At 44.9% G+C, this 11,703-nt stretch overlaps 1 protein-coding gene across 2 annotated transcripts in view; it reads right to left on the bottom strand.

The window, feature by feature from the left end:
* Positions 1 to 11,703, bottom strand: part of LOC142893398 (equilibrative nucleoside transporter 2-like) — a 279,352-nt gene extending 267,649 nt beyond the window's left edge. Inside the window, exons 1-12 of one of the 2 annotated variants that reach the window (XR_012927700.1) lie at positions 11,551 to 11,703; positions 9,963 to 10,044; positions 8,543 to 8,688; positions 7,201 to 7,340; positions 6,972 to 7,106; positions 6,383 to 6,480; positions 6,106 to 6,175; positions 4,753 to 4,916; positions 4,539 to 4,641; positions 4,354 to 4,439; positions 3,564 to 3,763; positions 1,400 to 2,316 (exon numbers count right to left, since the gene is read on the bottom strand). Coding sequence is in view for 1 of the 2 variants with exons in the window: in XM_076033947.1 (XP_075890062.1) it covers positions 2,205 to 2,316; positions 3,564 to 3,763; positions 4,354 to 4,439; positions 4,539 to 4,641; positions 4,753 to 4,916; positions 6,106 to 6,175; positions 6,383 to 6,480; positions 6,972 to 7,106; positions 7,201 to 7,340; positions 8,543 to 8,688; positions 9,963 to 10,044; positions 11,551 to 11,585 (1,371 nt within the window). In the remaining variant the exon portion in view is untranslated. Of the gene's footprint in view, positions 1 to 347; positions 2,317 to 3,563; positions 3,764 to 4,353; positions 4,440 to 4,538; positions 4,642 to 4,752; positions 4,917 to 6,105; positions 6,176 to 6,382; positions 6,481 to 6,971; positions 7,107 to 7,200; positions 7,341 to 8,542; positions 8,689 to 9,962; positions 10,045 to 11,550 lie in introns of those variants that run through there. The other variant, XM_076033947.1, reaches the window with a different exon arrangement.

Genomic DNA, 11,703 nt, shown 5'->3' with positions numbered 1-11,703 from the left:
GTTAATTGAAAATGAACCAAAGCAAAGTTACAACAAAATGTCTTTAAAGCTCCACATTATTTAGCTCCTTGTTTAAATCAACTCTTAAAACACTGGGAAAAATATGAATGAAATACAGCTATTTTATGATTTACTATCAATATACTTTCTTCAAGTATCGGCGGGCCGGATTAAAAAGCTTTAGCGGGCCGCATATGGCCCCCAGGCCATAGTTTGCCCATGCCTGGTATAACCTATTAGAACGTAACAGTTATCACATGCATTCCATCGCTTTGATAGTAGTTTCGTACTTCGGCTTCGAGACACGTGTATTTTAATACAATCACACAGCAACCACAAACACTCGGTTGGTTTTCATGTTTTAATGTCAGTTGAGCATTTGAGGATACACGACGGCAATGAACGAGCATGAATTCCCGCCGTTGAAATGGTGCTGAAGAGATCGGCTCGTTGCGTCTGCGGGCAGGATGACGAATCGAAAGATGAACGGACTAATCGAACTAAAAGTTGGCACTCCATTCGAAATGACGAAATGAAATCATGAGCGAGGCTGAATTTGACTTTTTGAATATCTGCTGTGGAGTTGTGAACACTGCGAAACGACCGACCGACATCACACTGGAATACATTCTTTACAAATTCCACGTAAATGGAGGAAGCAAACGACGCAACATTAGAACATAAGAAAATATCATGTGTGCTAACGACACATCATCGGCATTGACTTGAAATAAAAGTTCATTTCACTCACCGCCACCCTCCCCAGAAAAAAAATAAAAATAAAAATAAACATTGTTCAGACAATCGTTCAGTTCATAATCGTCACCTTGGAATAAACATGTTTCAACAAAATGAATGTATCCGCCTGCATATTTTCTTCACTTTAAAACGTAGCTGCAACGTTAGCGGCAGTAACCGCTTGTCATGGAGTTACTTAAAAAAAAAAATCTAATGGAGTCCCATCACAGTGCTTCCTCCATCAGGATCCAGCCCTTGTTTCGTCCGAAGCATCAGCTTTACACAATAGTCTCCATTCCAAATAATCATGCAACCTCATACAATTTTCACACAACCACGTCTTTTTTTTTCCTTCTTCCATTCAGTAGATGATCACAAAGGCAAAACAGTTTAAAGGAGGAATTGTTGACTGGAATTCATAAACAAAAAAACCATCAGGAATTATTTACAGTTAAGGGGAAATAAAACCAATCAAACGCAAAGTCATTGGCACATCTACATATAAAAAAACTGACCTGATACAATCTGACTTGTGCTTAGAACTACTTCTAACTAGCACCCCCCCTACCCCCCACTAGCATATCCACTCTAATAACGTGTTATTTATTCAATTAAAAAAAAAAGAAAAAAAAAAAGCTGCCTGCCATATAAGGTGAATGACGCCAACAGTTGTGTTACAGCATGAGTCAATGTCAAGTGAATGCTGCTCTACACATTAAACCTGTTGGAACTCCTGTACTGTACCTAAACCGTGCACGTAATTATTATCCCTCGGATTTCCTGTCAGTGAGCGAGCGGTTCCTCGGAACTCGAAATCATGCAAATTCCTCAAACCGAAGGAGCAGCAGGGGGCAGCATTGAGCTCTGATCCTACTCACTAATCAGCAGCTACTTCTACAGAGGACATTCAGTCAGTTTAATGCCTGCAACTCTGTGTTACATTTGCGAGAAAGAAACGCAACTAAAAGGGCCTCTGAACCGTCTGTCCAACTGCCACAGATGCTTCATACAATAACCCCACATTGCTACAAGACAGGTCATCAACACTGAGGATTGCTTATGACCCACTTGTAAACCCCCAGACCGTGTCAGTAAACAAGCTAAAATATTCTGAACAGAAATAAATCCTATATAGATTCACTGTAACATTTCAAACCAGTTAAAACTATGTCACTTTTCATATCAAAAACTCCACAAATTCTAACAATACTCAAAATACTGAAGTACTTTTTTTGTGAGTAAATGTTTGGGAGACGCAAATATTAAACTGACGTAACAACATAAATAACTATTTCAATGGTTAACAAAAAAACTGTAAGGGAGAAAAAAAAGGCAACTCCCTCGCATGAACTGAATGACAGTGGTCCCTTCTTTCGCAGCTCTTTCTCCTCAAGAGTGCAAAACTACAGTAGGTCATCAGGAGGAGCAGATTCATAGATACTCATGGATATCTATGTGGAGTGAAGTTAGACCAGAGCACGGAGCACGAAGGAGATGGCGGCTCCGAGGGACAGGCCCAGAGCCAAGAAGAAGGTCATCAGGGCTCCTGCTGTCTCTCCATCCTTTGCATCCACCAACCTGTGGGGAGAACAGACAGGGTCATGACCTCAGGAACAACAAACGTTATTGCTCCGTTGTTCCAGAAGTTCTTTCATCCAAGCGCTATCTTTAAGTGTTAAAGGTAGTATTAACAGATCTCTGCTGTTCATCCCAGACTCCAGTGGAGCAACTTCTTAAAATCATTCATCCAACAAATGTTTTCTTTACTGCATCCTGCAATAATTCATAGCAAGGCAGGAAAGAAGGCAGGACGCAGGAAGTGACCTATACGTCACCTGCTCTCTCTTCCTCACACAAACAACTCTCAACCTCTGACTGAACTCACACATGTATGCATGCATGCACATGAACTGAACTGCACTCTAACCTGAACTCACACTCACCCACCCACACAATGATTTCTAATTGTTTCATGATTTTTGCTTGAAAAGAAACCAATGTTTTCAAAATTATCTGTTGGAAATTTGACTGCTTATCTAAAAGTTTAAGTGGTAATGAATTTTCCTTGGACTTTAAAGGAGCCTTAATCTGATGAACTTCCTTGTGGTGTTAATTTTGTAGGGAGAAAACAGTCAGGTCTCTTTTCTGACCTCTCCCACTATTTATAGAAATGTAAAAACTTAAAATTATCTTCTTGACGGAGTGAATCCTTACTGGCGTACATCTTTCAATATTTGTGTGTTTGGAGAGGCGTCCTCTGCTACAAGCACTCAATTCCAACTGTCTGCTAAAAGTCATTGTTTTGGGGAACTTCTACATGTTGGAAGGGGACCAAACAATGAGCTGCATGGCGCTCTAAATGGGAAAAAAATCAACAGCTGAGGGTTCTTTGCGATACACGCTGGTAAAGGGGCTCCTGAAAAATATGTACTTAAGGCTCATAGCGGACGCGTTGAAGCTTAGTTTAAATGCCGCAGTGTTATGTTGACATCTAGGTTTGCTGTACTGTACAGCTGGCGACAGCAGGACAAGTACAAGCTAAGTTGTTGGGGATTTGTTGATTCTAACATCCTATTATAGACAAAGGTTTAAGTGACAGCAGTTACTATTATTGCAAAGTATTTGCAAAAGGTATCACGGTGATAATGAGTTCTAAGAACGAAAATACTTCATTAATCCCACAGTGGGGAAATTTGCCTCATTACAGCAGAATTTAAAGTGCAGGAAGGACAAAACAATGTATAATGTAAGTATACATGTATACATGCATCATCAGAGGAATTGGGGCACTGCTCCATGAAGGTAATATTCATGCTGCCACTCACTGTGGTGCATAGGACATGGAGAGGCACATAAAGTAGCCGCTGGAGAAGGAGAAGAGTGCCATGATGGTGGTGAAGGCGGCGTCGTGCTGGAAGTAGACTGGAAGGTAGGAGCGGCCCTGCACGTTGCAGAGCATCAGCAGGGGGACGAACGCCACCCTGGAGACGACCAGCAGCGGGAAGAGGCGCGACTCTTTGCGGGGCTGCGGTAGAGAGGCGGCAAAGCGCAGGTGAGACAGGAGGCCGATGACAGAAACATACGATGACGTTCACAAGTTACTGGACGAGGGCACAACTTGTGACGTGCTTTAGCGGTTGCCGATTATTTTCTCACAGCATGTTTTTTTTTATTTTTTTAATTAGTTTAAGTTTTGCATAAAAATAGATAGAAAAAATAGAAATACAAAGGAAAATAATTTTAATACAAATTTAGTTTCCTGGATGGACAAGAGCAAACAGATGAAATAATGTGATGGTTTCACATTATAACATTAAAAAAAAATTATCATGTAAGAGCGTGAAACTTTCATTTTATAATGTGAAAATCTCACAAAATGATGTCATAGTTTCAGGTTTTAACATGATAATTTGCACGCTGTAACGTGATACTGAGCACAATTTTTTTTTTCAAGTGTGGCAGTAATGTGCTTCCATAGCTGGCAGCAATTTAGGGCATAAAAATTAGATTTTTATTTTTACAGGCGGCTTTTGGCTGCTGTTGTGTGAATTATGGAACTGCATCGATACGCAAGAAAGGGAAATGAAATAGAGGAAGCGACGCTGGAGGACTGACCCAGTGTATGAATGTGGTGATGGTGCGGCCGAGCCAGTCGCAGATGTTGAAGGTCAGGAAGCAGCAGACAGAAATGAAGAAGCGCTCTGAGGGGACAAAGAGCACAGTCACACCACCTACGCACATCACTCCAGAGCACCGCCTGCCTGGGCAGACACACAGAGTGGGTGTGAAGCCGTCGTTACCCCATTTGGCCGAAAAGATGGTTTTCGTATCGGCGGTGACGGCCGGGAAGACGGACAGAGTGACGGTGAAGACGAACGTCACGCAGAACGCCATGACCCAGATCTGAGAGAGAGCAAAGGATTCGGGAATTCCATGAGGGGTTGAATCAACAGAAGGAAGACGGTGACGACCGGCTCGTTAAAAAAAACACTTTTCCATTTGCCTTGGCTTCACCTTTTTGAAGACCTCGAGGACCGAGGCTTTGGCCCGCCCCTTCTCTTCCTGCTCCAGCGGCAGGAAGGCCTGCTTGGTCCCCTCGGCGTCCGACTCCACCTTGGCCTCGGCCGCGGCCTCGCTGGCGTGGCTGCCCAGCTTGCCATTCTCCACCGTTCTACTCTCTGCAAAGGGAGAGGGTGGGGGGGGGGGGGGGTGTGAGAGAGAGGGAGAGAGAGAAAGAGAGGGAGGGAGAGAGGGGGGGGGAGTGGGAGAGGAGAGAGGGAGAGGGAGAGAGAGAGAGGCAGAGAGAGAGAGAGGAGGAGGGGGGGGGGGGGGGGCGAGCATGTGTAACTTCCAGAGATCCAGTTCCACAGGACGGAGTGCTCCAGGTGCGGCAGGCGAGGTCGTGCCTCACCTGACAGCACGTCAATGAACAGATTAAAACAGACTTACTTAACTAATTAACTGATCCCAGAGTGGGAGCAGCACTAAGAACAATACTAATTAACTGACTAACTAATAAATAAACTATACAGTAATTAAAGCAATTACAAGACACATACAAGTGAACTTATACACAACAAATAACAAGAGAAGATTTTTACCACTTGACTGTTCAATAAAGTTGTTTTCTGTATGAGTTCAACATTCTTATGGTTAAAATAACTCAGTCTACACATTTCCTGTTCAAATCAATGGGAGCAGAGTGAGAGTTGGGACGTTGCTGAAGCACTGCAGTCTCCCGGTTCATCGCCAATAAACACGCTTAATTACTCATGCACTGCGCATGCTGATGTTCCACAGTCTGTCTAATATATTTAATGAACGTTTGTGACAAATTCAGTCTTCGTGACCGCGCAGTGAAAATACACAGTGCGCGGCAGACAGTACCATGCTGCGCTGACAGGGGGCGGTGACTCGCGGTGAGCTGCTCGACTGACAGGGGCTCATGTATTTGAAATTCTGACTCCAGAGCACTCAGCGCCTCACCAAGTGCTCCACTCTGGTGGCGACACCATGTTTCAAACGTGACATCGTTTGAAACACTGAGCAGAGCTGCAGAGCTGCAGAGCTGCAGCGTGCAGCCCTCTGCGGGTCGAACAGGCTGCGTCTTTGTGTCCGGACCCCGCTGCAGCGCTAATGAGATAAACGGAGGGTCAACTCGCTTAATGAGATAATATCCCGCTGAACCGATTTGATTGAGGACGGGCGGCCCAGAGCACAATCGTGAGCTCAGTGGGAAAACAAACACGCTCCCCCCGGTGACAAATTGATCGTTTGTCGCGGTGTTCATTTGATTATCGCTCAAGAGTTTGAGGAAAAAAAAAAAGTTCCTGGAGCTGAGCGGGTGAGTTGAGGAAGAGAGCCAACCTTTCAGCAGCTCGTCCGTGGTTCCCGCCTTGTACGTCTTGCTTCTGTTGAGGTGAAACTGGGCAAACTCCTGCACGGCAACATCAGACCAAAGTCGAAACAGACAGAAAAAATAAAACATTTGATCACGCGTCGAGCCAGGCGTGGTATTCAGAGTGAGTTTGCTGAAGCGTCGCTAAAAATATCTTTGCCGACTCCTTTCTACATTGTTGAAACAACCCCCCAAAAAAAACAACAGAAAAAAACAACATCCACGGGGTGCACTGCAGTGACTGACCAGGCGGGGCAGCAGCAGGTAGCAGAAGAGCGTGACCAGCGTCCCCACGCACGGCGTGATGAAGTAGCCCAGGGCGGCTGACTCAGAGTCGGCCTCACCTGGTCAACACACACAGAGGGAGGCGGTCATGGAAAGACACAGCGGCTCAACGGAAACTGGCAATGAAAAGAGATCTGGCCGACGCATGCGAGGGAGCAGAGTGCAGTCGTCTCCCTGACTCGGCCCGTGTTGTGACTGGGCTGGGTTACTTAGCAACAGCGCTGGGAAGCCTCTTGGAATAAAACAGAAGCTTCTATTAATCCCACATTGTGGATATTTGCAGGATTATTTATAGCAACAATACAGTGCAAAAGAAGGAAAATCACATCCATTGAAAAGAAAAAAAAGAAAGAAAATATTTATGTAGTAAGAAGGATTTACATCATATGGACAATTGGAGTATTTTACAAGTTATGTACATAATACTGACAAATTAATAAGTGTTTCAATGCACCTTTATGAGGTGTAAATGTTTGGGAAGATGATTTTTATTGCGTCGTGCAGTCGTGCAGCCGGATGGCAGCTTTGCTATGATAAGTGGGCGACTTACTGCCTATTGCCAACAGCATGGCGATGGCGGCGAAGGTCCCGGCGAGGCCCTGGCCGCTCATGAAGACGGCGCTGTACCTCTGGGGCAGCAGGCCCACCAGGCCGAACAGGCTCCCCTGCAGAACAGCGCCGAACGCTGGCGGGACCAGAGAAATCGTTTCACTCGATATGACGGCTTCGAAAACAGAGTGCGAGGCTTGGCCCGGCCCGGCTCGGCTCGGCCCACTCACAGTTGATGAACCAAATGGTCGCCATGGTGACGGAGAAGAAGCGGTCCTGCTCCATGTGCACTTTGACCAGCACGGCGGTGAAGATGAAGAGCAGCAGGATGAAGATGAGGCTGCCGGCGACGCGCACCGCCTCCGACACCCTGCAAGCACAGACGCTCGCCTCAGTCAAACAGCCGAGGGAACTCCGTCAGTCCCTGCCATTTCACACCACTGTGCTATGAGAGACTGTCGGGGGTGTGCGAGGAAGTGATCTGATTTCTCCTGATTGGCCCCAGATATTAATATTCATTGTGGAGTTGTTGTCTGTGCCTGGGAGCATCAGGCGGATTTAACACTTTATTCCACCGGGCGCAGCAGGCGGCTAACGAACTCGCTAATCAGTGGCAACGGATTTACAGTGGTGGGAAAAGGTTTTTGGACACCTCATGCATTTGTGATGTATTGTGCCAAGAACCAGAACCCTGAGTCTCCAAGTGCAGTTTGTTTCAGTGCAGCCACCAACATTGACCCACGTGCACGGCTCTGTCCACCTCACAACTCAATGTTTCAGCAAGATGACGCCGCTTACATTGATTGATTGAGTAAAATTCTAAGGATGTCCCAAAACCTTTTCCACTACTCCAGTTATGGATGTGGAGCAATAAATATTTGAAAGAAAGAAGTACAAACTTAGAACTGGGCTCTGGACCAAATTCAGGCCAAGGTCAACGTCCTAGTGTGAGAAGTGGTCAGAGGAAAGCAGCAATGAGCTAAATGCAAAACAGCACTTTTCCTTCTGATTGATTGTTGCCAGGCAACCTGCAAAATCGACTTGTTTAGTGTGTGTGTGTGTGTGTGTGTGTGTGTGTGTGGGGGGGTGGGGGGCGGGGCGGGGGGGGGGGGTGAGAAGGCCAACAGTAGCATGGTTCCTTCAAGGTTCCACGACTCATGCCCAGACAAATAAGACAGCTAACAAGCGTATCAATCATTTTGTTTGCAACAAAATGTGACACAAAAGCAATGCACGACAATGACAAACAAGAAGGCTGATGCAAAAGAAACCATTTGAGTGTTTTGCTATAAAAAGCCAATCAGGTTTGCTGCCATCGAGTGGTGCTCAGATCTGCGGATGGCACAGAAATGTTTCTGCCTCCGTAATCAACACATACAGTATCTGCTGCTGTCGCTACGCAATCAGATTGCGACATGTGGGGTTGGAATGTTGGGGCAGGATTTATAGCCATTGTGCAGGTTCAGCACTCGGTGCATCAAATGTGCTCGCTGGTTGTCGCCTGCTGCTCTATTCCAACATGGGAATTAAAAGTGCTGACAGACACGAGGCAATGGACACCCAGCCACTGACCTTTGGTAGAGGATGGAGTTGAGCAGGGTGAAGAGCAGCAAGGGCAGCTGGGACAGCAGAGTCATCCAGTTGTTGAAGTAGTACTCCTTGGCGACCACCTTGGTACCATTGCTCCATTCTGTCGAAGTCAGGCGGCCTTGGAAATACTTGGAAGTCACGAGAAGGCAAAAAAAAAAAGGGACAGAGGAACCGGAATGTTTCAGGCTGTGGTGGATTCATACAAGAAGAGCCGTGATGCTGCCAGGACGCCCCCTCGCAGGGCGCCCAGGGTGTATTTAATGTATAATAAATAAGCTGACACTCGCAAACAACATTTAAAACCAGAGAGGAAATTGAAAGTGCAAGTCGGGTTTACAGCGGCAGAGATAAATTAAAAATGAAGCAAACAAAGCAGTTCAACGACTTTGAGGCTACTTGCAGCAGTTTGCGTGTGCTTAATTATGCTAAAGAAACACCGCACAGAGGCATGAAAGCTTTAAATACTGTGGTGAAGGACAGATGACAGATGGGGCTGTCTAGACATACAACTGCAAACACTAAACAGTGTCTAATAAAGAGTATCTCTGCAGCCATCCATCCATCCATCCACTTTCAATAGCTGCTTTTCCTCAACTCAAGGTCTGCTGGAGCCCATGCCAGCTGTCAGAGGGCGAAGGCACTTTAAACTCTTTTTAATTCATATTGGTTCTCTACTCTATTGCACTACATGTTGCTGTGATCATCTAAAATTCCCCGATGTGGGATCAATAAAGGCAAATTCTAATTCTATAAAGAAAAAAGAGACAGAATGCACCGCCTCAAGCTTTGTTACTACAAGTGACATTTAATCCGTTTTCTAACATCCGACTCAAAGGAAATCAGTGGGTTGATCCGGCTAATATTGAAATCAAGCCGGGAGGTAGGTCAGGTCTGCAGCGACTGCTCACCCCGCTTACCCTCCTCCTCCTCCGCCTCCATCATTGGCTGCTATCAGCCAGCGGCTGAAAATAGCTGAATGAGTGGGTCGGAGGATGCGGGGCCAACATGAGCTTAAAAACAACACGTGAACACTTAAAGGGACACACATGATTGTGCGCAGTCATGTGATGGGGGTCGGGGGGGCTGTGTGGATTTACTGCGCCCCCGTGGATCGGCTCATTTCAACATGCCGCACCTCCACTCCAGTGGACGTCAACAAATCACTTTAACCACCTGCCACACTACACCAGTGGGACTAATCCCATCCATCAGGTGGATTGTATAATGCCTTTCTTCAGATGCCCTCTACGTTATATAAGAGCTTTATTGTCAAGTATTTTGCACGCGATGACTCAAAAAGTCATGAAGCACCTGAGCAACATGACGGAATTTCCACCGATTCAAGTGGAAAGTTGGGAAATTGTGCCGGACGTGTGAGCGGTGAAGAGGCCGTCGTTGTTACCAGTGAAGCGGTCATGAAGAAATTCCATGGTAGCAGCGTTCCCAGGCCCAGGATGAAGAAACAGATCGCAACCAAGTAGCCCCTGTGATTGGACGGGAGAACGGGACACTTGAGGCAGAGAAGGAAACACAAGGCCACTGATCTGCCACGATAAATTCACTATTGGCCCTATCAAAATATTCTGAATTAAATACTACGTGTGTACAATTGTTGGTATTTTTACACAACCAGCAACCACGGATGCCAGTAATAAGGATTAAAAAAAAACAAAAACTGAACAGATACGCCCTCTGCATCAATATTTACAGATCTGTTACTTGAAAATAACGCCAAATGTGGCAGTAAAGAGCACCGTTACTTTTTCATGCGATTTATTCATCAAAGTTATTTTTACTGTTAAGACTACTTGTAAAGATTTGTAGGTAGTGTTATCAAAATAAGTTAAATCAGTGTATTTACGTTAGAAAACGAGACAAAGCTAATTTTTCATTTCAGGTATTTTTCTGTTTCTAATTGTACTGAATAAAGGTTTTGTTTCTTATTGGATGATATAGAACACCAGGGTGGGGAAAAAAACACCATATCAGCATTATATTTTAACATCTTGTCTTCTTGTCCTGAAAATATTCAGCATTTGAAACACATTTTGTCCAACTGTTAATAACAGGCTATCAATGCCCAAATCTGGTAAACCCTTAAAAATCAGACTATAATCATATAGGAAGAAACGAGTTACAGGACCATTGCACCACAGTTACAACAAGCTTGTTATTTGCCAAACAAACAAACAAACAAAAAAAAAAAACGTCATTACATTTTTAGAAAAAAACAAAACAAAATTGTTTCGCTGCTTGTAATCGTCAGCTGTAAGTGTTTCTTTGTTGTGTGTTCAGCAAATTGTACAGGTAGACTACAGTTGAAGGCTGTTTGTCAGGTGGCAGGAGGAGGAATACTGTATCCTGTCACTAGAATCACAGACAACCTGCCTCGAAAGAAACAACCAGCTGGCTCAAACACAGGTGTCACCAGTGACGGCAATCAAGCCTGCAGTTGGCACAGCTGTTTTCAATGACGATAATGAAGGTGCTGTCCAATTAGCGCCTAACGGGACTCGAGGAGCGACTCTCAATACAATACACTCTACTAACTTCTTCTACTGCACTTCTTCTTAGAAGCGCGTGCAACGTCTGTTCCCACATTATGCATTCAGTGGGTCTGAGCTCAAGCATTTCACGCCACAGCTCCACATTTCAAGCATCTCACTGCTGACTAGCGAGAGTTGAGATTCAGGAAACTGAAAAAAAACTTTTCATTTCCTGGCAAGACTCTTAAAAAAATAAATAAATATATATATATATATATATATATATATATATATATATATATTTAATCCCATTTCCTGAAATGGCGCACGCTTGTTTCGGCAACACACAGTGATAAAATGACACTTTCTGTGATGCAGTTTGCTTTTTCAACAGCACCGACAAGACGTGAGATTTGGCGAGTACGCCATTAATGACTTAAAGCTACATTTCATAATCTTTAGTACTTTGCTGCGTTGTCAGGAACAAAACATGTTGGCACTTACCTGTCTGTAGGTGCATCTGTTTGCCGTTTCATCATCAGGAAGTTAGCTGCGGTGGAACTGCGTGGACACACGAGACAGGAAAAAAGTCAGCACATGACACGCAGGCGGGAGATGCTGTTCACAGAGCTTTCAGCTCAAATCCGACAGGAAGGA

This window comes from Nelusetta ayraudi, unplaced genomic scaffold, assembly GCF_046127955.1.
Source record: "Nelusetta ayraudi isolate G7.1 ecotype Tasmania unplaced genomic scaffold, CSIRO-AGI_Nayr_v1 ptg000042l, whole genome shotgun sequence".
Taxonomy (NCBI): Eukaryota; Metazoa; Chordata; class Actinopteri; order Tetraodontiformes; family Monacanthidae; genus Nelusetta; species Nelusetta ayraudi.
Note: the sequence above shows the minus strand (reverse complement) of the source record. Positions and strands in the feature narration are given on the sequence as shown.